Consider the following 27,943-nt stretch of genomic DNA (forward strand, 5'->3'; position numbering starts at 1 on the left):
AGAGATTCTGACACAAATATAAATATTTTACTTTTTCTAACAGAAACTTTTGTAACTTATGATCTGTTCAAGGAACATCAGAAAGTTCAAATTTCCACAATAATGCCTGTTTTTACCGTTTGTTTATATACGATAAATGGTGTATTTCTGGTGCTCATTTCAGAGGATTAATACTGAACAATTTAAGGCTTTATTCAGTATTTCCTTCTTATGCAAACTTATACAAAGATTTTTCTGTTAAATGTAGTAATTTTTGTATTTCACATAAAATATGTATGAATAAAGGGATTTTTTAAATGCTAAATACCAGTTATTAATCATTTTTTTCTTGTGACCTTTTACAATAAATCAGTGTGTATTCCACAAGTTGTAGTTTTAGATTAAGTTTATCTTTTATATGTTTGTGTATGCATGAAACAAACAATATGCATGTAAATTAGTGAGCTTAGAGATGTTGGAAAACATTTTTTTTTTTCATTTTTTATTGCCAAAAACATAACCAAATACATTGCATGACACGTTTTATAGACACACACACAAGCAATAATAATTAAAAAATTAAAAAAAAATAATTTTTGAGGCTCCAGATACATTGTTCCATATGGCTTCCCAGTTTAATTCTTGTCCCAAATGTGTTATGTCTCTATCCCAGGCTTTCATTCCTGATGTTGGTGCATATTTTTGAGAGTTGAATCTATCATAAAGAAATGATACTGTCCTTTTTGGTGACTGCTGTACCCAGCCTAATATAGGATGATCCTTTAACTCTGACCCTCAACGAACCCTGTAGGCTTCACAGTCTGATCTTATTCTAAAATAAAAGAAAAGAGAATGCTTGTCAATATTGTAATGAGTTACCAACTCTTGGAAACTGAGTATAGCACTTGCCCCACTAATGTCCTGCAATGTGTTAATACCTTTAGCTTCCCAGCGTTTGTTGCCGAATGGTTTTCCCCCAGACAAAAAGTGACTATTATTCCATAATGGGGATGATTTACACCATATGTTTTTAAAGTGCAAGAATGCTTCTGCCACCCTGAACACTTGAATCATATATGTCAAAATTGGACCATAATGTAACGCACATATCTTAATAGTCACGCAAATCTTTTAAACAAATTGGTGCTATTTATTCTTCTAGAGATACTTTGTTTTGATCTGTATTGATGAGCATACAGGCAGATTTGGAAAGATTTACCTTATACCCTGAAAGATATCCAAATTGCTCCAGTACTGTAAGACGCATAGAAGTGTTTGCTGGACATTTTCCCAATAGACCAAGGTGTCATCAGCATAAAGTTATATTGAATGTGATGTTGAACCACGCTAAGTATGAATATTATCAGAGGAAGCAGAGTCTTTTACAGAGGGGTTGTTTCCCCTCCACACATCTGTCAAATTCAAGTTAGCTATAAAGTGGTTAAGTGCTTTGGAAGCAGAATCTTGAGAACTTGATACAGCTGAGGAGGACTTATCAAGATTGCAATCCACAAATGCATTCATATCTGACCTAATGTATAATTGGTAATCATTAAGTTTTAACAATTGTGACGTAACTGATGGGAAAAAATCAGCTTCAAAGCTAGTTGGGGCATATAGGGTTACAAAAGCAATCTTTTTGCCTTGAATGGAGGTGCAGCAAAATGCCATTCGTCCTGCCCTATCCTTCATTCCGCCAAATATTTCTGTATGGGGTTGAGAGCTTTTTCCAGTGATTCGTTTAGCATAAACGCAACTGTGTCTTGAAATGACTCCATTGCTCGCTTGATTAGCATAGCAGCATCCTCCGGGGATTAGTTTGCCTAAGATCGTTTGTTTGAGTCTTTTTTGGTCCAGGTTTGTTCTTTCTTGGAAGTCATAGTGTCCATGCGATGTTCTTTGTCTGAAATGTACCACTAGGTGATCTACAAGCGATAATAAATGGAATTTTTAGATGGGGGGGGGGTCAGAAGGTGGCTTTATATGCTGACGAACTACTGTTTTATGTGTCTGACCCGGTGCGGTGTGTTTCCCACATAGTTCAGGTGTTGCATAGTTTTGGTATCTTCTCTGGATATAAGACTAACCTTACGAAAAGCGAGTGCTTCCCAGTGAACAACTTAGCTCTTGCGATTCCACAAAAAGACCTGCCATTCCGTCTGTCTAAATCTGGCTTCAGATATTTAGGAATCAATATTACACAGACTTTCTTTAAACTATATAAAGAAAACTTCATACCCCTTGTTGAAAAACTGATGAACAATTTACAGAATTGGAGGTCCATTAATCTTTCACTGGCTGGAAAGATCAATTGTATTAAAATGAATGTGCTACCCCGATTCCTATATCTTTTTCAATGTCTCCCTATATTTCTTCCAAAGTCCTTTTTTCAGTCCATTGATAACACTATATAATCATTAATTTGGGGGGCTAAAGCCCCTAGAATTCAAGACATGTATTTTGACATCCCTCCCTGCTCTGGTTACTTCGAGTCTCCCTCTGTCTACTCCACTCTATACCTGTAACCCTGTGGTTATCAATACTCTACGAATTTAGTCACAATTTAGAAACCAGAAACCAAACAGATTTCTCTTATCTGGCCCCTATCTGTGACAACCATCCGTTTCTTGTCTAGATTAGACAGTGCCTTCGCCCTGTGGAAAAGACTTGGCCTCTCTAAATTCAAAGATCTCTACAACGAGGGTGTCTTTTCTACCTTACTTTTACCTTCTGCTATGAATGACATCCTCCAAATTCCCGAGCATCTATTCCAGCGTATCATCTCTCAGAGACACCTCTCTCAATAAAATTAAAGGGAAATGAGAGGAGGGGCTTGGGGAAGTAATATCTGAGGAATCCTGGCCTGAGGCTCTGAAGAGAGTTAATGGCACTACTTCATGTGCTAGGTTGGGGGTGATTCAGTTTAAAGTCTTGCACCATACCCACCTCTCCAAGTCCAGGCTGGCCAGAATTTACCCCGAGGTGGATGAGAATTGTAGCAGATGTCATGTTGCTTCGGCAACACTAACACACATGTTCTGGTCTCTGATTATTGGTCAGCAGTCTTCAAAACTCTCTCACAGGCACTATCCTTAAATCTGCAGCCTAATGCCTACTCTGCCATCTTCGGAATAGTGCCAGCTAACCAACAGATTATCAATAAGCATAAGGACATTATAGCATTTACCACTCTACTTGCCCGTAGGAGGATTTTGTTGCACTGGAAATCGCCCATACCACCCAGTACCTCCTTATGGATGAGTGACCTTATGCTCCATTTAAGTCTTGAAAAAAATTTGATTTACACTTAGAGGGTCAAAAGACCTCTTCTATTCCACCTGGAACCCAATGATGTCTTATATTAGCAAACTAAAAACCCTCCCTGATAATTCATGAATCCACGAATACCAGATCCTGAAGGATGATGCATGGCACAGCCAACACAGCCTCCTCAGTTATCCTCAAGTTTTACTTTGAAATGACCTCCACTTTCCTTTTTTCTTTGTTTTAACTATCCATATCTGTTGAATATATTTATATTGTGACTTTTATTATTGTTATTAATATCTTTTTTTTTTCTTTTTCTTTTTCATTCTCATTTACTTATTTAATCTTCTTAGATTGGGATGCACTGCCCGGGTTGTTGTAGGGTGGGGGTGGGGGTATTTGTATTTGTATGTGTGTTCTGTACGAAATCAAAAAGTATTATCTGTGTATATGACTGTATTTCTATAACTTGTTTTCAATAAAAAGATAATTGAAAAGAAAAAAAAAAGAAAAAGCGCGCGAAAGTGCCCTCTAGAGTGGTGAAAACGAGAGGAAGTGCCTTATTGGCTGCCCTTTACACATGAAAAAACGTATTGATTGCCCTCTAGGGTGCCCCTTTATACAATAAATTATGATGATGTGCCCTCTAGAGATTCTATAATATCCCAACTGTGAATAATGTTATGTGAGATGTTTGCTCTCATTTAGCTCACAAAGTGCACAAAATAGATGCATTTTACTTAAAAATGTACAAATTTTCTCCGGGGGGGGGGGGGGGGCTTGACCCCAGACCCCCCTAGATGGTTTGGTTCAATACTTTTAATTGTCAGTACCATATCATTAATTACTTTGATCTGGATCTCCTTTTAACTTAATGCTAATATCATCATACATGATGCATCATAGTGCCCTTTTTATTTTTTCACCCCTACCCTTCTAACAGTCTGAGTCTGCCACTGGTTAGCTGACTGGCTGTGGGGTTCTCTGGCTCTAATTTGTCTCTAAAAGTTAAACTATCCCCAACTTTTAGTTTGGCTGCACTTCACCGTAGACTCAGACGGCTGCAGCACAGACTGTATAAACACTATAAAACATATATTCAGTGTATAGGCTGCAGCAGCTCTCCGTAGACAGTGTGTTCACCTCAGGCTGCAGTGTGTTTTTCAGCATCAGTGAACCGCGATATTATTGAACCTCAGTGATGCAGCTGGGTTCTAAGTATTGAGTTGTTCCTCTGCAGTGGTCAGACTGAACAGGTCCAGCTCAAATATCTGATCCACTTCCAACACGTCCACTCACCTTCTGTTTCTGTTGTGCAGCTTTTATAAAGCAACATGTTTCCTGTTAATTCCAGCTTGTTATTGACATTAGTGTGACCTCAACACTGAAACAGCAAGCTGTTACAAGTTAAATCTGCTCACATTTTGATGCAAGACCAACATTTTATTAGTGAACTTTTGCGCAGAGGATCTTTGCCTCTTTTTCACCTTTTACTTTTCAGTCTGGTTGAGCTGTTGTTCAGTGCTTCATTCTTTATGTACAAAGTAAACCTTAAATGCAAAATACAATCTCTTCGTAAAGAGGACTTTCTACAACCTGAAAGCATAAAAAAGCATTCAAACATGCAGAGCTTAACTCTCAGACATCTTACTGGACACAATCAGACTTTTAGGCAACAGATTCATAACTTTTAGTGTATTTCTTAATAGACTCATGTCACATCCTGTCTTATAGACATTGATGTTTTCAAGGAATTGTTTTGATTTCTGGACATTCATTGATTGATTAGAATTAAAGCATTATATACAGTAAAAAAATACAAGAAAAACACAAAGATTACCCAAAAGAAGATGTAAAATGACCAAAAAAAAAAAAAAAAATTACCAAATAAAGACGTAAAAAAGAAATACCAAAAAAGACACAAAGATTGCCAAAATAAAGACGTAAAATTACCAAAAATTACCAAAAAAAAAGACGTGATATTATGAGAAATGACGTAAATGACCAAAAGAGACACAAAATTACCAAATAAAGACGTAAAATTACATTGACGTTTTTCGAGGAAATGCTTTAATTTCTGGACTTCTAGTGATTGACAAGAATTAAAGCATTTCAATTCATACTGTAACAAAATGACCAAAAAAGACAAAAATTACCAACAAAAGGGCGTAAAATGACCAAAAAGACCAAAATGACCAAATAAAGACGTAAAATGGCCTTAACGTTTTCGAGGAATTATTTTTATTCAGTTGTTGACAAGAATTAAAGCGTCCAATACTGTAATACATCATATTCACAAGAATGAATGACAGAAAATGCATTCTGTTAGTAAAACAACTCCTGATGTCCTGATAATAATAAGATTCAGGTTTGTCTTCACCAACTTACTTAGTTACAGAATAAATCTTGGAGCCACAATCATTTCACGGTCTTAATCTCTTCCTTTGATGCTGCCTCTGAAGGTCTAATCCTTTCTCTTCATCTTATTTTCATCTCTTGTCCCTAAATATCCATCCACTTTTATTTTTTTGTTACCAAATCTCTGTTACACCTCTTAGTTGTTTTACAGCAGTTTTTTAATCAGAGCCTGAACTACCAGCAGGAAAACCAGACAGAAATAAAAAAGAAATGTGATATTTTTAAGGGTCACACAGCTGATGTTTTGTTTTGTTTTCTACCTGAACAAATCAACAGAGAGAGTAAACATCCATCAACATGGAAAACAAACATCAACACAGCAAACAGCATGTTTGTATCTCAGGTCTGTTTCTGAAGTTTTGCAACAGGATATTAGAAGAAATCCCCGAAACCACAGATGTTGTCTCCAACTTTTAATCAACGTATTCTCATAAAGTTTTGGGTATGATTTTATACGGAAAATTTTACAGTGCAATTTGTGTGATATCCTCCAAAACTGATAATCAGTTTAGATTAGGCACTAAGAAACACTTTGTCAAAAGTATCGGTACTCAGTATCGTATCGAGTTGAACATTTTAGTATCGTGACAACCCTACTTTGTTGTGAGGAAAAAGGGTTAAACAAGGTTGGGCTTAAAAAATGTTTTACTTCTAGACATAACTACCATCAAAGGGACATGGGAAATGTTTGCTAATCTAATTGTAAATTTTGTTTTTAAAAGGTGCTTTATACATAAAAAGGTATTGTTATTATAATTTATATGCAGTTTCAACCTCATGATCTGCACATGAATCGTAAATTTAAATCTGGTGAATGCATCAAGTTTTTCTGCATCACTTGTACAAGAAACTTAAGAATTAATCTGTTTGTTCAGGCCCAATGCTTTTTGGTTAGGCACCTATTTAAGTGTTGAAGTTAAAAAATGATCCTGTTAGACACAAAATTGTTTTTTTTTAAAAGATGTAAAATTACCAAATAGGATCCAAAATGACCAAAAAAAAGATGTAAAATTACCAAAAAAGTGACAAAATTACCAAAAGAGATGTAAAATTACCAAGAAAATACAAAAAATAATGACAAGACACAAAAGAACCAACAAAAACACTATTTTATATTACAAAAAATACATAAATGACACAAAATGACACTAACAGATGTATTAACTCATTGCTAGGCATCCTGCAAACAGTTGTGTTTAAAAAAAACCAAAATAATAGATCTGAAATTGCATTACACTCTCTTCCGTCAGATCAAGATGACGATGAAAACATGATCACTTTTGTCAACAGGAGCACCCAGTTTGGATGTTATCACACAATTAAATGGCAGTTTATCAGTAGTTATCATTTCCATTAGTAGTATAAGTATGGGCAGGTAGGAGTCTTCTCCACCTGCTGGCAGGTGCAGTAGGTTGTTATCAGCTCATTCAGTGAGCAGCTTGATTAATGTGGGTTGTTGGTGGCAACTTATGAATAATTGCAAGGCGGAAGGGACGCTAAGGAGTGTGAAAAGGGAAGGAGAAAGTGAGGAAATGTACTATCAAGCATGAAAAGTCGCTCTCAGGGTCACCCGGGAGACTAGCATTTATCAATCAAAAGTCAACAATGTAATTTGAAGTCACTTAACATTCATGCAAGTCAAGTTTTTACAGACTCTTTAATCCAAATTGACGTATATACGAGAGCTCATTAAAAACAAGCAAGTAATTTAATAAGAATTATTACCATTATCTTTAGTCTCTTTGGATGAAGTTTTGGTTACGCGTCGCCCTTGTAACAATTTCACTTTTGCCATTTACGTCCATTTATTTTACTTTATAATCTATCTATTACAACACCTAACCTGGAACATTTTAGCCCTAACCTTAAAGAAGTAGTTTTGTAGCAAAACTGCGGCCTTTTAATAGACATGACCACTCTGTTTTCAGTGGCCAGCCCTTGAATTGGCTGATAACAACCTACTAGAAGCTGTAACAGGCCCAATACTCACCCAAACGAATGATTACCGCTAGGGCTGGGCGTAAATCAATATAAAAAATATATCAATATATTTTTAAATGTGATATGGAATAAGACCATATCGCATTTATCAATATACTTCTTTTTTTTCTTCCTTTATATATATTAATGCTGTCCTTACTAGGGTTTGTCATATTTTGTTCTTTTTTAATGTTCGTTGTTCTTTTCTTATATAAATATATTTAATTCTTTATTTAAATATGCATGTCCTGTTTTAATACAGTATTTATGTTCACTTAAATAAATGGTTTCTATAAAACTACTTGTGACATGTCATATTTGGCTTTGACTGAACATTTGCTCTCACTTTGCGATAAAAATATCATGATATATATAGTATATCGATATTCAGCCTAAATATATCGGGATATGACTTTTGGTCCATATCGCCCATCCCTAATTACCGCCCAATAAAACTGTGTAATGTATGAAACAAGTGACTGTATCACTACACTTTAAAGAACTGAGTCCTTCTTCCATCAGTGCTGGAATTTGATTAAATGAAGTGAAGATTGAAGTTGGACGTCCGTCTCTAAAACCCAATCATGAGTCTGAAGCAGCTGCTATTGACGAACCATCGATGAACATTTTAATCAATACTTACAAACCCCTGAGGGGCAGGAATTCTGAATCCATTTAAAGGAGACAAGCTGCGTATTTACGCTTTATTCCCCAGACTTGGAAGAAAAAATCGATAGAGGAAATTGTACAGCAGAGAAATTAGACTAAAGAAGAAGAAGAAGGAGGAGAGGAGAGAAGAGCTGCTGATTGGAAATCACAAGGAAAAGGTCAAGTAGGAGGAAGAGATGGAGAGAGAGCAACTCTGCTGAAATCGAATCATTCCCTTGAGTTTAACAAATGAGCTGTCGGACTGTGTGCATGTGTGTGTCCATCCTGGTGTGTGTGTGTGTGTGTGTGTGTGTGTGTGTGTGTGCGCACGAAGTCAACATTGGCTCCAATACTTCTTGCTTCAGGCTCACAGTTTGTTTATGCAGAAATAACAGCTGGCACTTACCCTCCACACTCACTGTATTAAGCCTGTACACACAAACACCCATGCATGCACATGCATGCACGTACACACACGCGCACACACATAAGACAATGGAAATGTAAGTACATGACTCGCTGCAGGAATGAAACTGGACTCCTCCGTGTCTCATGTTGGTGTAACGTGACAAAACCGGAACTGAACATGTTACAAACCAGCACCTTCACACAATAAAATACTCTAAATATTCTGTAGTAAAGTGAGTTATTAATGAATATAATACACAAGATTTATTCCTGCTGCCACTGATGTAATTCATTACCCCTGATAGGAATAGAAATAATGAGCTCCAGCACAATAAATCATTATTATGCATTACGTTCTTTTGGCAGACAAAGACAAAACTTATTTTCCCTCCTTCTCTTCTGCTTCTTCATCGTTATTCATACTGAGGAAAAACAAAAACATAAAGCCAATCAGATGAACAACAAGCAAAGTTTTCTTTAAATAAAATGTCCAGACTCAACGGAAAATAAAACTTATCTAATTCTAACATAAAAACAGACATTTAAATCAAATAAAAGACCTTCTGGTTTGTGTCAGAGCTTCAAAGACGTCTAACATCTGATGAGAAAGATTACTGGGACGTGACATTTCCTCTAAATGTTGAGGACTTTCTGAAGATACAGATAAAGCTTCTTCTTTTTTCTCCTTTCATGATATGAGCTGTGAATGTTCTGACTATCTTCTGACAGATTTTCGTGATGCATATTAAACAGCACACCAGTGATGATCTCTGCTTCTCACCCACTTACTCCCTCTTGTGTTCTGATGCTATTCCTGTCGAGCGGCTCTGAGTCAAAAAAAGTCCTGCAGGAATCAAACGCGCCGATTTTTACATGTTACCACACAACAGGCGAGCTGACAGCTAACGTTTCAAACACCTGCAGGAACATCAGTCAGCAGGTCAGCTGCAGAAACCTGCTGAAAACTGGAGATCAGTGTGAGCTGCAGCTCAGCAACGTGTGTCTATAGGTTCTTCTTCTCTCTGTGATAAACATTCTATATTCTCTTAGTTTGTCCTTTATAATTATAGAAACAAATACATATAATTAATATAACAGGAAATTACTTGTTTTAAATCTTAAGACCCATTTTTATAGACTTCCTTTTAAGTTATGTTGTCTACTTTAAAACTACTTTTAGTCTATATTGCTTCTACCATTTTATTTGCATTTCTGTGTTTTTGTATCCAAATTTATTTATTTACCTAGTTGTTGATTTTATTTACACTTTTTTGTATAACTTAATCATTGCCTCTGTGATTTTGCTGTGTGTTTATTTGTATATTTTATTATTATTATTATTTCTTGCCTGCTGTCTGCTATGATTTTGCATCTTCTTGTATTAATTTGACCCAAATTCTGTCTTTATCCAGCTGCACTGTTTACCCTTTTGATGTTACTTAGACTTCTGCTTTTGCTGCTAAGCACTTTGTAAATGTTGTTTTTAAAAGGTGCTATATACATAAAAAGGTGTTTTTATTATAATGTATATGCGGTTTCAACCTCAAGATCTGCACATGAATCGTAAAACTATCTTTATCCCGAAGAGAAAATTCCAAGATATGTGAAATCTAGTTATTTCATGAGGCCCGATGTTCTTTGGTGTTGAATTGTTGAAGGAAAAAAAATCTTTTAAATTGTTTCATCAGCCTATTACTGGGCAGATAGCCAATCACAAGTCAGGATAATAGGGTGGCGCCTGAGGTGGCCAATCAGACTTCAGGGATTGGCTTGTGCCACCCCAGGTCACCCACTGAACACGCCCCTGATTAAAAGTGTCTCAAAAAAGTACAAATAACTCAAATTAAGTGCAGTACTTCAGTAGATATACTTAGTTACCTTCCACCACTAAGTAATATTTTCTATAAATGTGACATAATACTATATTTTTGCAGCAGCACTCGGCAGCTTCAGGCCCATTATCCTGTTCATCCACTCAGCTCCCACATGCAGCACTTTGTTCTCTCTAAGTTCATGAACCAGTTCAGAAAATAACTTTCCACCAACAAAACTCTCCAAAACAAATTAAACACAAGCAGAATCCCTCACAACAGGCTGCAAAATGTTTCTTATATTACTGAAATAACACTGAATCACTGCTCTATTTTTTTGTGAATCATGCAACAAATCAAACTCAATATAAATTATGTTGAAAATTATATTTCTAGAATACTGTGTAAAATAAAGGCTGTCTACCAATCAGTGTCTTTAAAATGTTGTTTGTCTTCATATAATTTATTTCACACTGTCTCCAGTTTGTTTATTATTGCAATTAGCATTTAGGAGGTCAATTTTATTTACCATCAGAAGGATTTTCTCCTCTAATAACATTTTATGAGATAGAACAGATAATTAGGAATAATTTCCATTAAATAATTTAAAAAATCTGCTTGTTACAGGAAAATATTTAACATGAAAAAAATCAATGAACAATGAACTTGAAATTGAATTATTTGCTCAGTTTTCATCCTTATAAAATCAATACAAAATATTCAGGTATGCATATAGTTATAATTCATAAAGTACTTTAAAAAATATATTTTTGGAAAGCAGATGAAAATAAATTGTATATACACACAACATTGTTCTTAACAGGATTACATACATAGGTAATGACATATATAAATTAGGGAAAATGTATCAGATTGAAAATACTGAATCATTAATCAAACAGTAGCAATAAAAAATATTAAAAACATAGTTGGTTTTAACTGCCATTTACTTTTAAAATGGGGTTCTAAAAAATAAAAAATGTCCCTATGGATTGTGAATACTAATAATACTTAAAATAATACCCTAATAAACGTATCCCTCCCATACCTTCAGAACAAATAAATATTTCTTCTTGAAATGTTTTCTTCCTTGATGAAACATTGAAATCCATCTAAAAATATTCTGTTAAAGATACAATTATAAGTCTTAAGATAGTCTTTTTTAAAGTCTGAAATACTGTTTTTATTGTTTTTATTTTAAGATTATGATTATTATAATTATTATTATGTTTTGTTTGTTTGTTTGTTTTTTATTTATTTATTTTTAATTTTTCGTCTGTAATGCCTTAAGCCTTAATATTAAAGGCTGACATACCTTTTGTATTGTTGTTTTATTTTAATATTTTTAAAAGTTTTTATTATTTGTTTTTTTTCTCTCTCTTTATTTATTTATTTATTTTTAAGTCTGAAATACCTTATTTATACGATTTATACTGTCTGTGCTTCAGCCCCACCCAGATATTAGAATGACGTCATGTGAAGCTCAACCCCCACATCTCGCGATACTTGGCGGCGCTATAAAAGCCTCGGCGGCCTATGCTCGGCCTTTCTTTCTCCCGTTAGCGGTGAAGGTGCAACAGTAATCGGTCGTCCCGAGCCCGGGTTCATCCGACACCCTCACCAACTCAAGCTGAACTGAGCTCAACCTACACAGCAGCAACATGCCTCCCAAATTCGACCCCAACGAGATTAAGATTGGTATGTTTTCTGTGTCACCTGGGTAATAAAGAAGCTTGTTCACAGCCAACATGGAGGCGCTGTGTGCCGGCTGCCTCCGGGGCCAGCGGCCTGTGAACGGCCGAAAGAAAACGGTAAAGATTGGGCACGAAACACGGCCAAGACAGGGGGAAACTATACCTGACGTAATCTATGCATGATTTAATGTGTGATCAGGTGGAATCTGATTTATTTGTGTTTTTAGTCAGGAAACTGGTGTCTGCTCCGGTGTGATGTGAATCCACGTGGGGCTAAATGCTAGTTAGCTACGTTAGCTAATTCAGCTAGCCTCAGAAATGTGGAAAAATCAGTTTATTCGACTTGTTGAATTGCTTTCTGAATGTTCTAAATACATATATTTGTACACTTCTGATATGTATTCTAAGAAAAATCTTATTTTGCTAATTTAAGATGGATTAATGTATATGCAAGTCTTTAATGAATGACAGTTGCTTGTGGAAACGTTTATAGTTAAGTTAGATTTTATAGACTGCTTAACATTGAGTTATAAGGTAGTATTTATCAACCTTCAGGATATTGATTACATCTGTTCAGATTTATATCAAATATGCCACATTTTCTGGTTCCTCTAAAATTGGGATTTAATTGTTTCTAAGTGACACAATTGTACTCTGAATATTTATATTAAGTATTAATACATGGGGTTTTTGGTCTGAAAGTCACAAGCAGCTTTCATTATGTTCCCTTCAGCACTAGTTAATTTTCTCCATTTTCTGGCACTAGATTAAAATGGTTATGCCAAAAATAAATTTTAAGATAACTATACCAAGGTGAAAGTTGAGTAGCGTTTATAATTGAAGTTTTCATTCCTGATACTGCACATTGATCCATCTTTACCTGATCATGTGTAAATTTGGATCATTTGCTACATGGTGCACAGAATTAGAAAATCTCAACTTAGAATTGAGGTGAAATTGGGTTAAATATTTCCACCATGTCTGTCCTAAAATGTCTACAAAGAAGTGGCATTTTTAAAAATGGCCTAGTAACTAGACACCAGGCATAAATGCAAAGAATGCAGTTCATCAACTAATTCATAATTTATTATTTCATGTTTGTAGCCATGTTCAGGGATCCTACAGGCTCTTAAAATCCTTAAATCCTTTACCCTGTGGTATTGTGAAAGTCTGACCTAGTCCTGTATGTAGCCCAAACAGTGGACACATTTTGAGACATTGAACTGGATTTGTCTTCCTTCTGGTTGATTATAGCACCAAGAACATGTCATTTAAGGTGCTGAAGAAGTGAAACTCAGTATAATTATGTAATTTAAAAGCTGTTGGAAACTGTAGGGTTCCCTTTTAATGAGTCCTTGATTACAGCATGTAATCTTTCCTGACAAATATTCCTAAAGCTCCAGGTGTCTGTTTTAAAAAATCAAATATAAGTGACAGATCTCTGTAGGAGATTCTGTAAAAATCACTGCAGTATTCTTGGTAAAGCGGTCGTATGTCAAACGTGTTAATCATCAGTGGGTGTTTGGACGTGTAAGTGTGAAGAAAACCGCATCAAATGAAGCTGCTAAATCAGGCTGTACTTGATGATCCTTTTTTTTTCTTGCAGTGTACATGAGGTGCACAGGAGGAGAAGTTGGAGCCACCTCAGCCCTGGCCCCCAAAATCGGACCTCTGGGTCTGGTGAGTGAAATAAATCGTTAAACTTTACTAAACCTAAAAGCAACCAGCCTCCCGCCACTATGCCTGTCTGTCAGAGTGACTGAGTATAATCCAGTGGAGGCTCAGAGAGACCCAACTTTAGGAAACAGGGCTGCCCAAAACCAGTGGGCCACTCTGTGCCGTAAAGTCTGGAACACAAACTGAATCAATCTCTTGAGTCACCATATTTACAATCATGGAAAAATGTACTATTTTCTTCACCCTTGTTTTCTCCTTGCTTTCTTGTTCATTTAATGCCTGGTACAACTAAAGGTACATTTGTTTGGACAAATATAATAACAAAATGGCTCGTACTAGTTTAATTTAAGAGCTGATATCTAGACATTTTCCATGGTTTTCTTGATATTGATTTAGGTTATTAAGAAAACCATGGAAAATGTCTAGATATCGGCCCTTAAATTAAACTATGAGCTATTTTTGTCATTTGTCCAAACTGTGCCTTTAGTTGTACCAGGCATTAAATGAACAAAACAATGGTGGTCTAATAATTTCATTGACTGTATAGCTTGAACAAAATGGTATCTAGTAAAGCCATTATAAGCTCTTTGTTTCCACCTGCTGATGTTTTCTTTGTATATTTTCTCTTCAGTCTCCCAAGAAAGTTGGTGACGACATTGCCAAGGCCACCGGTGACTGGAAGGGCCTGAGGATCACCGTGAAGCTGACCATCCAGAACAGACAGGCAGCGGTGCGTCACTGCAACAAGAACCGCATCACAAAACAGCTTTGTGTTGTCTGGACGTGATAATGACTTTAGTGTTTTCGCAGGTCGAGGTCGTTCCCTCTGCTTCAGCTCTGATCATCAAGGCTCTGAAGGAGCCTCCTCGTGACAGGAAGAAGGTCAAGAACAGTAAGTGGCTCCTGGCTCTTCTATAATCTATTACAGACGTAATGAAGGTTGAATGAAGTGGAGTCACTATATCTCACCCCCCCTCTTATTTTGCAGTAAAGCACAGTGGAAGTGTGACCTTTGACGAGATTGTGGGCATCGCTCGCGTCATGAGGCCTCGCTCCATCGCCAGAGAACTCTCCGGTAAGAACCTTAAACGCAAGAGGCCAGAATTTTATTGATTTGCAGTTTTTAAGAGCTTATTTTAATAGCAGCGCAGTAGTCCAGATGTTCCATTCATGTTTGTCTATTAACGGCAAAGTGTGGTTGTATGAGGTGCTTCAGTCAGTGTATACAGTAGATGAATCTCAGACCCAGTGGAGAAGCAGACAGGAGTACTGACGGAAGATGAATGATTTCTTTGGGTCTAAAATGTATTTATCTGCTCTAGTTAAGTCTTGACATGTACAGGTCCATCTCAATGAATTACAATATCATAGAAAAGTTTATTTGTCAGTAATTCAATTAAAAAGTGTAAATAATGCATTATATAGGTCCATTACACACAGAATGAAACACTTAATGTCCTCATTTAATTATTATGATTATGGCTTACGTTTAATGAAGCTATTTGAATAATAGAAAATACCAATTTTATGAAGTGTTTAATATGGAGATGTTGTCCTCTGAAAAGTACATGAGACCAAAGTTATTTGTCGAGTTGCTACAGTGTGCATCTAGCCTTAAATCACAGACCGTACCGTTAGCCCTGAAACATCTCACTTGCATCCCTGCCGAGTAATATTGTGGAGGACGAGAGCCGGTGTGAAACAACCACAGTTTTATCAGACGCAGAAATCGGCAGAGATTTCAGTCAGCCCTCACAGGTACCTCGGGGTCTGTGCACAAATGAAGTTAATCTACTAGTTCACATGGTGTAATAAAGTGTCCCTTTGGTTCAATCGTTTCTCTTTAGAAACACGAGTTGCCCTCAAGGTCAGTGGTTTAGTTTTACCAGCTGTGGGAGTAAACTGAAACTAATTTGTCTCTTCTGTGTATGAAAATACTCAGTGAAATGACAGTGAATAGTAGTTACTGGACTTCTATGAATGCAAGCAAAGCCCTTTAACTACTGTGCTATAAAATGTCTTAACTTTCAATTAAGCTGCACTTAACTTTGAACAATCATGCCATTAATCGAGATTAAGTAATTTAGTTTGTTTGAACTGAAGCTGTTGTCCACCAGACTCCATTGACAAAAACGGCAGTTTTAACTTGAGTGAAAATATTAAGGTGTACACTTGAACTGATTTTCTTAGTGCTGACATCTACTGTAGTTAACTACTATAAAGTATCTCATACAACCACACTGCTGTAAATCCAAATGACTTTGAACAGTTGAGCCGTTCAGCCTCCCGCCACTATGCCTGTCTGTCAGAGTGACTGAGTATAATCCAGTGGAGGCTCAGAGAGACCCAACTTTAGGAAACAGGGCTGCCCAAAACCAGTGGGCCACTCTGTGCCGTAAAGTCTGGAACACAACATTGGAATGCAGATTTTAAAACTGCGTTTTATCAGAGCTGTGAACTTTTTATAAGATTTCTTTTTATATACTAATCAGCCGTTAATGATCCATGATGTCTTTACTCCCCCCTCAGGAACCATCAAAGAGATCCTGGGAACCGCTCAGTCCGTCGGCTGCACCATCGATGGCCGTCCTCCCCATGATGTCATCGATGACATCAACAGCGGAAAAGTCGAGTGTCCATCCGAGTAAATGACAAATAAAATGCTCACACAAACTGAAATCCTTGTGTTAAACGTTTACTTTTTCACTCGATATAAAAGGTTGAAACGCTTGAATGAATAAAGCAACTGGTGGTAAATGTGAAGTCAATTTACAAAGTGTTGAACTGAAAAGTAGAATTGAGTTAATGTATTTACATTTTATGCCACATTTACTGAGCTGAAGTTTATTTCCAGTCATAGAAAAGTTAAAACTGGCTTCATCACGCCTAATTCTAATAAAGTACTGCATGCATGAAGGATCAATTAAACTCTACTGAATGTAAACTTTAAGGTACTGAACATTGGTATTGTTTTAAACAACTCTTTACTCTGGTGGTGTAATCCTGACCAGAGAGGTTTAATTTGAGCTTCTGTTCTTTGACGAGATGTCTACTAGGGCTGGGTGATGTAGACCAAAAGTCATATCCTGATTATATTTAGGCTGAATATTGATACACGATATATCCTGATATTTTTATCCCAGAGTGAGGGCAAATGTTCAATCAAAGCCAAATATGATGTCACAAGTAGTTTTATTGAAGCAGTTTTACGTGAACATGCATACTGTATAACAGTAACATTTTCAAATCAAAGCTCCATAAAGGGCATATTTATATAGAAATAGTACATGAAATCAAATAAAATGGGCCAATCTTTTTCTAAAATTATGAGAAAAGGACAAACCTTACAAAATAGCTAAATATGACAAACCCTGGTAAGGGCAGCATTTATATATAAATAAAAATTGAATGTCAATATATGGTCTTATTCTATATCACATTTAAAAATATATTTTTATATCACCCAGACCTAGCATCTACCCACGCTGTTGAAGTGCAGATATGTTGGCTGTGGCTCAGTCAGTACAGCGGTCGGTGGTTCGATCCCTGACCATGGCAGACTACATGTCCAAGTATCCTTGGGCAAGATACTGGACCCTAAACTGCTCCTGATGCGTTCAATGTGTATGAATGAATTCCTACTGGTGGCACCGTTTAGTGTAGCCTCTGCCACCAGAATGGATGTGTGTGAATGAGTGCCGTCTGTAGTGTAAAACGTTTTGGGTGAATGCAAAGAATAGAAAAGCGTGCTATATGTGCAGTCCATTAACCATTTGATAAAAGCGGTTTATACACACAAGCATGAAACAGCTGACTGCTGCTAGGTCTATAAAAATGGTGGAATCATGACACAAACCTGGCATATAAAGTTAAAATATTCAAAAATCAATTAGTGCTTGATATCAAAAACTAGGTCAGATGTGGGGGGGGAATCAGAACAATGAAAGAATTTAATAATGTATAATTTTTTTTCTGGCTTGCATTTAAAGATGGTGTTTTGTGTTAAGCAGTACAAGTGTGCATAAAATTTGAAAGGGCCCCAAGGGTTAATGGGACAGTGAGAAAATTGTTAATTTGACATTCAAACACCAAATGTTGCATCAGTAGCTGCAGTCTGATCATGAGTCAGTCAATTATTTTAGTGAGATTTGAGTGCAGTTCAATCTGATATATTTTGAGTTATGAAACAAAAGCTTAAAATATCCGTGGTGGGTGTGAGAGGTCTGTGGGTTAGTCATGACTCAATCCAGTTTTGGTTTTCATACAAAATATTTATTGAAAATCTTGACCAGTCATATACAATTCTACAAAAGTATAAACGGTTCAAAAACTCAGCAGATCAGGAACAAAAAGGTGAAGAACGAGTGTGCAGCTTTTTATACTGAAGTCCTGAAATAACCATGTCAGTATTTATCACACGAAGCTGTTACACACACTGGTGCTTCTTTCTAGTATTGAGCCAAAATGTTGAAGTACACAGACAGCAGCTTGTTCCAGTTCAATCCAAACAACCCGACTGATGCTGCATTCACGACTAGATTTAAAATAGTAAGAATCAAATTTCAAGTTTTCTTCGTCTTTGATCAAGACGTTCCCGATTTAAATCTACAGGTGCATCTCAATAAATTAGAATATCATAGAAAAGTTTATTTATGTCAGTAATTCAATTCAAAAAGTGGAAATAACACATTATATAGATCCATTACACACAGAATGAAACATTTCATGCTAATGTATTTAATTTCTTCTAATTATGATTATGGCTTACATTTAATGAAGACCTAAAATTCAGTGTCTCAAAAAAATGTGATTACAAAAAGCCTAATTTTAAAAAGTATGTTTAACATGAAAATGTTGGCCTATGAAAAGTATGTCCATCTCCAGTCATGGAAAATATTATTAGACCACCCTTGTTTTCTCCTTCCTCTCGTTTATTTTAATGCTTGGTACGACTAAAGGTATATTTGTTTGGACAAATGTAATGATGAAGAATAACAAAAATAGCTGATAAGAGTTTAATTTAAGAGCCGATATCTGGTTTTCTTGATAATAATTTTGGTTATCAAGAAAGCCATGGAAAATGTCTAGATATCAGCTCTTAAACTAAACTCTTATCAGCTATTTTTGTTGTTATCATTATCACTACTGGAAATGGACTTTTCCATCATATTCTAATGTATTGAGATGCACCGTTTCTCGAACAGCTTCTTGTTTCCATACAAAGTTTAACGTTCAAGAACTTTGGCTTCTCTTGTTAAATAGAGTTTATTATTAAATCGAAGGTGTCACTGTAAAGGTTTCACTATCAAAACATTTCACCTACGGTCTACGTTTTCACTCGCTCTGGTCGTAAACTGATTGAAAACTTTTACTAAAGTGTCTGTATTTAACTTTCTGCTGACTCACACGAACTACTGTTTATTATGGAAACCCATTTCTGCAAGAACAAGAAAAAATAAGATAAAAAAATGTAGCCTTATGATCGGAAGAAAACCCTCCTGTAGCTCATAATGAGGAGAAACTACTGAAATAATGACTCCGTATCCCAATAATGAGCTCTTATCTCAAAACATTGAGTATCTTTTTATATACCGAGTCGTTATTATGATAAAGTTGCTCATGAATAATGACACAAAGGTTGTTAACCCCCCCCCCCCCCCCCCCCCATAATTTCTGTTACTGGCTGAAATGGAGTTCCATAGTAAGTTAATTTACTGAGAACAGTTTGTATCAAAAGTTGTTGCAGAAATATACAAAACAAACCCGACTAAAAATACAAAAAGATCAGAAGTGCATGACGTAGTCTGGCTGCCGCTGCAGAGACTTTATTACTGGAACTTCGGCTCTTCTCAGCTCCTCCTGCTGCTCTCAGGTGTTCTCATTCATGTCGGCTCTGTGATGACCGAGCGGCACTCAAACGCATCACGTCCCGGCCGCTGCTGGAGTTCATGTCGTGGTTTTGTGTCCTGAGCTTCATCAGTTCTCCACCTCCTCCTCCTCGGCTTCGTTCTCGGGCTCCGGCTCCTCCTCCATGCGCTCCTCCTCCTCCTCTTCCTCCTCTCGGCTCTTGTCGTTCTCAGAGTCGGTCTTCTTCTCTTTGTCTTTGCGTTTCTGCTCTGACACCTCCTTCTTTCCCTTCTGGCCCTTCTTGTACACTGGAGAGGGTCAACAAGGAAAACCATCAATATTACAGATGTGTTTCACAACGTCAGCCTACACAAAGACTGTTTTTACAGATCCTCAACTAGACACAAACAGACTAAACAATTCACCAGTGTCCATTCTGAATTTTACACTGAGCCGCTTTATAACATGCACATAGTTATTAATGCAGGTTTTTTCCTAGTCTATTCATCCCATTTAAACCTGGCATTTCTGCACAGTTAAAGATAAAGATAAGGCTAATCATACAATTCTAATCAATACAATTAACATACAGTCATGGGAAAACTTATTAAACCACCTTTGTTTTCTTCATTTAAGAGCTGATATCGAATGATAATGACACATGAGGTGTACTTTCATTTATTCTTTCCTCTCCCATTAATTTTAGACTTTCTGTACTTTATAGTGTGAATGTTAACATTTTTAACACAGTAAATAAATGATAATTGGACAATGATTTGAACACTATTTAATACATTTTTTTTAACCTTTTCTGTATTTTTATTGAGTATTTTAACATGTTTAAACTGTTGCAGAACTTGCTTTTAGCTACACTTTGTGATGATACATTTATATCTCTACTTAAAGTAATGACTGGAACACTGTAATTTGTACCAGAGTATTTTACACTGTAGTATTTTATTTAAGTGAAATATCCGAATACCACTGTTTACAGGGGACATTTTACTTGTACTTTTGATGCTTTGATTTAATTAATTGTTTCAGGTTAAAAGAGTTAAATTATCCAATATTTACATATTTAAGAAAAAAAGTGTACTTTTATTTCTCATTCTCTCTTCCAATAGTTTCTATACTTTATACTGTGAATGTTAACAGCATTTTCCTTCACCGATTTTCTCGAAATCCCTGAAAACCTGAACACTTTCATGTAAGTTACAGCAGAAATGTTACGAAGCACAAGGTTAAATATGCAGAGAAATTAAAATCTTGTTTCGCCTGATTAAGAGCACTGAAATACAGACACTAATTATTATATGGGAGGTTATAAACTAAGGTGTGCCGTCACAATAACAGACCAGCACTCACACTTTTGACTTTTTGTCAAAACCAGTAAACACAGGAATTAAAAGAGTCTAAAGTTGTTCCCTCATATCATAATGCTACTCTCCAACTCTCAGATATCGTACAAGCTTTGAGGCTTTTTATTAAAGACTCAGTCGCCTGCTCTGCAAGTTCAACTTTGTGCTGAGGTCACCTTTCTGTTACAGAAATAATACAAGTCAGATCTAAAATGACGCTGCTGCAACTTGTCTGGGAAAATCAAACTGGACTGACATGACAATGAATGTAACCAGGAGTTTGACCTGAAACTACTTTTTTTTTTTTTTTTTTTTAATCTACTTAAAGTCAGTGACATAAAGTCAGAGTGAGGAGTAGTATGGAGTAGAGGCAGACCAATATATCAGGCTGATATTTGCGTTTTTTACTTGTATCGGCATTGGCCGATACGTGTGTGTGTTCGTCGATCAATTAGCCCGTTTCACTGAGCCAACAGCAGGCAAGGCTCGGTGCAACATCTGCCATTCTCTGGTGAGCTGCTGCTGATACCAGAAAAAAGAAAAACACATCAAATATGTGGATCATCTGAGGCGCCACCACCTCCAGGCCTAGAACAACATACACGTTGTTTGCAATCAACCGTTAATATGTTTTGTTTGTTTCGTTAATAAATGTTTCTTTTTTTGTTTAAATTAAGACTAACATTTGTCATCATTGTGTCATTTTTATCATGTAAATGGAGGGAGAAAAGGCAATATCGGCTTCAAGAATCGGCCCAAAAGAAAAAACGGCAGCACATATCGGGGATCGGTTAAGACTGATGTCAAAATAATCAGCATAGGCATCAACCGGTCGACCACTAGTATGGAGTACTATGAAGTTTAGTTTTGTGTTCTACTTGTTTAGAACTGCCGTACTGACCTTCCAGAGCTTCTCTAAGCGGCTCCAGGAATCTCTCAAACTCCATTTCCTCCATCGCAGCCAGAACGTCTCCGGCGTTCAGAGTTTTCCGTTTGGCTTTCATGGCAAAGTTGTTTGCACTGTAACAAGATGAACAGATACAAATTGAAATCAAATGGCATACATAATATTCAGGTGTTAAACTTGATGACTGAGGCTAGGGCTGGGCGATATATCGATATATTTTTTAATGTGATATGGAATTAGACCATATTGCAGATATCGATATAGTTCAATTCTTTTTTCTTTCTTTATATATAAATGCTGCCCTTACTAGGGTTCATCATATTTAGTTCTTTTGTAATGTTGGTTATTCTTTTCTCATATAAATATATTTATTTCAGAAAAAAGATTGGCCTATTTTATATCATAGGCTATTTTTATTTAAATGTGCAATTTATGGAGTTTTTGATTTTGGAAAAAAAAGGTACTCCTGCTGTTATACAATATTTATGTTCACTTAAATAAACGGTTTCAATAAAACTACTTGTGACATGTCATATTTGGCTTCGACTTTGACTTTGTGCTCTCACTTTGCGATAAAAATATCGCTATTCAGCCTAAATATATCGGGATATGACTTTTGGTCCATATCGCCCAACCCTAACTGAGGCACTCAAAGTTATAATAAGTCGCTTTCTTGTTGTTTTCCTGTTTGACTGAACAAAATTTTGTGAATCAATACTGTCTGTTAGTCTTTTGTTAGTGGGATTTTATTCTCACCAGGATGTTGCATATAACACAAACACACTGGCAGCTTGGGAGATGGCTCTCCTGGCTTCTTTCGACACGTTCACCCCATCTGGGAGCTGTTAGGAAAACAAACGGTGCGGAGGAGTTATTCTCAAAGCTGCAGCATAGATTCATTTCATCAGAAAACACAGACTGACTGAGAAAAAAACATTTATTCATTCAGAGAAGAAAACATCCTCGTGCAAAAAAATAATTCAAGTTACTTCCCACCATTGGCTGGTAAACACAAGCAATACTGGATCATTTAATTGATTTATATATATATATATATATATATATATTTTTTTTTTTTACATTTTTTTAAATCAGTCCAGTGTTTTAGGTGTTCAAGTGAATAAATAATTTTATTTTTTTCAACTTTAAAATTTGTGGAGGATATCTGCGTTCCATAGAGATTAAATAAAATAAGAGATCAGCATTATACTCCTGCACAAAACAGTAAAGTTGTCAATTTAAAACATATGTAGATATTTTTATAGTATCGTTTTCACATTTTTATTGTAATTTTTAAAATTCAATATCCATGTTCACTTCTGCAGTACTTGCTTTGATTTTTATTTCTGTTTTCCCGCTACTTTGTTTGTTTTGGCCAACATGGCACTGTAGTTCGAATAAAAAATAAATAGGTTTAAAAAGGTTTTAAATAAAAAATGAACTGTTAAAGAAACTAGTGATTCCAAATGTCCCCCTGTCATGCTGCAGGTGTCTTTAGGTTTGTAATTGATTACATCAAACATGATGGTTTGATTTTAATCATTTTCCCAGATTAAAAGACTTAAAATTATCCAATATTTAATTTAAAAAAAGGTGTACTTTTATTGCTAATTTCCTCTCCCATCAATTTTAGACTTTATATACTTTATAATGTGAATGTTAACATTTTAAACAAAGTAAATAAAAGGTTTGTATATAGAATATATTTTTACCTTTTTTTTTTCTCTAGTTTTAAAATGTTGCAGTACTTTCTTTTATCTATGCTTTAAACTACACTTTGTGATAATACATTCATACTTTACTTAAAATAATGACTGGAATTCTTCAATCTATGTTTCTTGGATGACAATGATTTGCACACTATTTTGAATAAATGTTTTAACTTTTTTTGTATTTTTATCGTCTTTTTTTTTACAGTTTTAAAATGTTGCAATTATTTGTTTTAAGCTACACTTTGTGATGATACATTTGTACCTTTACTTAAAATAATGACTAGAATATTTTAATTTACATTGTAGTATTTTATTTAGGTAAAATATTTGAATAGCCTCCTTCTACCAGTGTTCACAGGGGACATTTTTCTAGTGATTTTGATACTTTCAGTACATTTTTTAATCATAAATTTGTACTTTTACTTAAAATAATGACTGGAAAACTTTAATTTGTCAGAGTATTTTACATTGTAGTAAACTATCTGAATAGTTTCCGTCTACCACTGTTCACAGGGGACATTTTACTTGTACTTTTAATACTTTAAGTGCATTTTGTAATTATATATTTGTGCTTTTAATTCAAATAATGACTGATGGAGTTGTAACTTGTACTCCTGCCACTCACCGCCTCCTTGATGATGCGGGTGATCACCGCGTTGGGCAGGTTCAGATCTTCGGGTCTCTCCGCCATGTCTCTCTCCGGTTACCGAGTCCTTCTCCGAGTGTTCCCCGCTGATGGAGCGTCCGTCCCAGGTCACCGTTAACGTCTCCTCGCGGTGTGAAGCCGCAGACAGCCGGGTGATGCTAGCAGATTAGCACCGCTGTGTTAGCATGCAGCTACCTAAAGTAGCTAACGTGAGTAGCTCGTATAATAGATCGTAATAATATTAAGTTGTAAAAGCAGCGCGTCAGAAGAAGCGTCTCTATCGGTCTGATCGATCAGTTTGATTGGTTGATCAGTTCAGACTGAGTCTGGAGTTGGTCGCGTGGCCAGCAGAACCGATTTGTTTTGGGATGTTTCCCGCGAACCTTCCAAGCACGAGCCGTCACCTTTCAACTTCGACCTCTGACGTCAGCGAGACGTGAGTCGAGTCTGACGTAATCACGTACGCAGATAACAACATAAATACAAGAATAGAAAACAATATACAGGTACATCTCAATAAATTAGAATATCGTAGAAAAGTTAATTTATGTCTTTATATTTCAAAAGCTTGTTTAAAACTAAAATGTTATTGTTATGTATTAAGCAAATTATTCACCTTTTTATACCCAGATTTGAAGAAGAAGTCATAAATTAGTCAAGCAGAACATTCAACCACTAAAACTGATTTTTCTGTAAGTAAATGCAAGTAAATAACTATTTTTTGACAAGAAGTAATAATGTGCTTTACAATTTTTTTTGTAAAACAATAAATTTGAAAATTAATGGATAGCAATAATAATCATTTAAGCATTAAAAATATAATTTGGGTTAAAGAACTTCTACGTAGTGGTGTATTAACCATTACAGAAACATAAAACATTATTTTGGTAATTATAATGCTGTTAATTTAGGACAGCTGTGTCACAAACCAGTGATCTTATGAATTTGTTTTAAAAACTGTATAAATTAACTTGTTTTGAATCTAATAATATCAGTTCATGTACCACTTTTTTTTTTATCAGATAAGATATTTTTAATAACTACAAAACTAAAAAACAAATTGATAAGTTATCATTGAAGTTCTTTCAAGTCTTTTGAATTTGTGAAAAATAAAAGAAAAAAGAAAAAGTAAAATTTACAGAGATGTTTGTCTTAATAATACAATTTTTTGTAATGTTATTAAATCGTTTTTTATTGAATTAGGTCATTCATAATTATGAAGCTGCATTTCTTAAAAACATAAGTTATCCTTTAAGTTTTTTTTACTTCATGCATATTTAACAAACAAGAAATATGTATCAGTAGGTAAAATTTGCTCAGATGTTTGTCTAAAGAAGCCTTGTTGTCACCAAAATTGTTTTTAAATGTTATACAATTGTATTCAAAAAAATATATTATTATGTGTTTATATTGTTTTTGTTGTTGTTAACTGTTATTTTTATTGCATTCTTGTGTAGTTTTTATAGCAGAAATTAACTAAATAAAATCCACTAATGGAAAATAGTAATAAAATACAATTAATATTGTTACATTAAACAGGTTTAAAGTTTTAAAACAGGTTTCAGTTGGCAGTGATGGAGAAATTATTCAGCTGCTTTAATTAAGTAAGTACTAATGCAGCTGTGGTAAAAAAGATATCTGTATTAAAAATGTTACTTTAATAAAAGTATGTAGGTATAATCATTTAAAAGTGTTTGTTTTGTCCAAACCTCAACATTATTACAATTACATTAGTTTTGTGAAACATTTGTGGTAATAAAAAACAATCTGATGCCTTCCATGAACAAACGTGTTTGTTTGGGTGTGAAAAACAATAATAATGTTGAACTGTTAGTTTGAGTGTCTTCATAGATAACAGACAGTTATCAGTGTCACATTGAGACATCGCCCAGGACAACATGAACCAGAAAACACATCAACTGAAACAATACGGCCATGATTCTTCTTCCTCTATTTCAGCTGGTATTTACAAAACCAACCCTGAATGTATCTACTGATCAGTACTCGGTGTGATATATCTTCCATCAAAACCACATTGTTGTTTTGGATTTTTCATAGGATTTTTTAATAATAAAAAACAAGCCTTTTCCTTGAATTTTAAGTAAACAAAATGAAAATGGCTCAAGACCAGGGGTGCAATGAAGCATTATTTTCATAATTGTACAAAAAATATGATTAATTGAGAAGAAACAAGAAAATCATTCATCTCAATTAATCATTATGGAACAAAATAGTACAATTCTGCATCACAATTTGCCCAAAATTACATCTTCAAACTACTTGTTTTTGCTGATTATCTTCAAGTATATGAAGTAGATAAACATCCATTTAAAACTACAGTGAGCGGCTGTTTCACTGACCCTTCTTTTAAAAAATGAAACTTCATGTTTCTGAAGTGTTTTTTAAAGATTTACGTCCTCAGTAAGAACCACTGGCCTTGGAGCTGAGAGTCACAGACAGGAAGTCAGAAAGTTTTGAGAAACTGATCAACATTGCATGCAGGATGCGTACAGTTGGGACATACTACCTTTTCTTAACATTGCGCCTTAAACTTTGACCCTCTGGCTCTGATATACCTTGCAGAGGATTGTGGGTAAGTATAGCTAGAAGAGTAAGCTGGTTTGCAATTAATTGGCAACCTCCGAGTCTGAAAAGTGAAGCCAATGCGGAAGTGCCTTAAAACTGCATTCTCTCTAATGGCCAGCAGGGGGCAACTCCACTGGCTGCAAAAAGAGGTTTTCTTCTTCTTCTGTGATGTTTTATGGCAGTTTACAAGCAAGGTGTATTACCGCCATCTACTGGACTGAGGTGCAATTCAATGGGTAAAATTGAATTAAAATTAATAAAATATAATAAAATAAAAATATAACAAGACAAAATAAAACAAAACAAAACAAAAAAAATGGTAAATCTTGTTTGCTAACTGCAAAAAGAAGTCTGATTGTATAGAAGCCTATGGGAAAATCAGCCTACTCCTTATTTATTATCTCAGTAAACATTCTCATAATGACTTTATGGTCTCAATCGTTAGTTTCAAGACTTCCTTATTACAGCGTGATGTTCATTCAGTCAATGATGGTCCCATTTAGAGTCAAATAGAAACTAAAGCAGGGGAGGGTTTAAGGTGGGACTACCTCGTTGTTGACGAGTCGCTGCCTCAGTGCACTCTAGTCTTAGAACTTTTACCCTTTCCCAGTATGTTTTCACTTCAGTAAAGTTATTGTAACATTTGGTTGCTCAAGAAATGTCTTCTCAGTGTTTGATTGTACTATAAGACACTCTGGTGCATGGTTTTATTTTAGGAAAATATCTGAATACCACTGTTTACAGGGGACATTGTACTTGTACTTTTGATACTTTTGATACTTTGGTGGTTTGATTTAAATAATTGTTCCCGGTTAAAAGACTTAAAATCATCCAATATTTACATATTGTAATTTTTTTTAAAGTGTATTTTTATTTCTCCTTTCCTCTTCCATCAATATTCCCAAATGGTGTGCAGCGGCACAAAGATGTGCTGTGAGACAAGTCCAGGTGTGCCAACCATACACTATTAATCCAGTAACAACTATACAAAACCTTATTAATGAT

At 35.4% G+C, this 27,943-nt stretch overlaps 2 protein-coding genes and 2 non-coding genes across 5 annotated transcripts; 3 read left to right on the forward strand and 1 right to left on the reverse strand.

Moving 5' to 3' along the window:
* The first annotated feature begins 12,056 nt into the window (after positions 1 to 12,056).
* On the forward strand, positions 12,057 to 16,561 carry rpl12 (ribosomal protein L12). 2 transcript variants are annotated; one of them, XM_059357392.1, is made up of 6 exons: positions 12,057 to 12,209; positions 13,812 to 13,885; positions 14,514 to 14,612; positions 14,693 to 14,774; positions 14,871 to 14,957; positions 16,412 to 16,561. In XM_059357392.1, the coding sequence occupies exons 1-6, from the start codon at positions 12,173 to 12,175 to the stop codon at positions 16,528 to 16,530; spliced, it is 498 nt and encodes a 165-aa protein (XP_059213375.1). In that variant the 5' UTR covers positions 12,057 to 12,172; the 3' UTR covers positions 16,531 to 16,561. The 2 variants fall into 2 exon arrangements, with proteins under 2 accessions (XP_059213375.1, XP_059213382.1); XM_059357399.1 differs by having other exon boundaries at positions 12,066 to 12,322.
* Positions 13,936 to 14,063, forward strand: LOC131961089 (small nucleolar RNA SNORA65). Its single transcript, XR_009389830.1, has one exon. It is a non-coding gene; the product is annotated as a small nucleolar RNA SNORA65 (small nucleolar RNA).
* LOC131961096 (small nucleolar RNA SNORA65) lies at positions 16,168 to 16,295 on the forward strand. The gene has a single exon (XR_009389831.1). It is a non-coding gene; the product is annotated as a small nucleolar RNA SNORA65 (small nucleolar RNA).
* Positions 16,562 to 18,132: 1,571 nt separating the features above from the next.
* On the reverse strand, positions 18,133 to 24,796 carry pole3 (polymerase (DNA directed), epsilon 3 (p17 subunit)). The gene is made up of 4 exons (XM_059359442.1): positions 24,332 to 24,796; positions 22,751 to 22,836; positions 21,989 to 22,107; positions 18,133 to 20,037 (listed from the first exon to the last, which is right to left on the reverse strand). Exons 1-4 carry the CDS (start codon positions 24,395 to 24,397, stop codon positions 19,859 to 19,861), a joined length of 450 nt encoding a protein of 149 aa, XP_059215425.1. The 5' UTR covers positions 24,398 to 24,796; the 3' UTR covers positions 18,133 to 19,858.
* Positions 24,797 to 27,943: the final 3,147 nt, after the last annotated feature.

Source organism: Centropristis striata, chromosome 2 (assembly GCF_030273125.1).
Source record: "Centropristis striata isolate RG_2023a ecotype Rhode Island chromosome 2, C.striata_1.0, whole genome shotgun sequence".
In the NCBI taxonomy this organism is placed as follows: Eukaryota; Metazoa; Chordata; class Actinopteri; order Perciformes; family Serranidae; genus Centropristis; species Centropristis striata.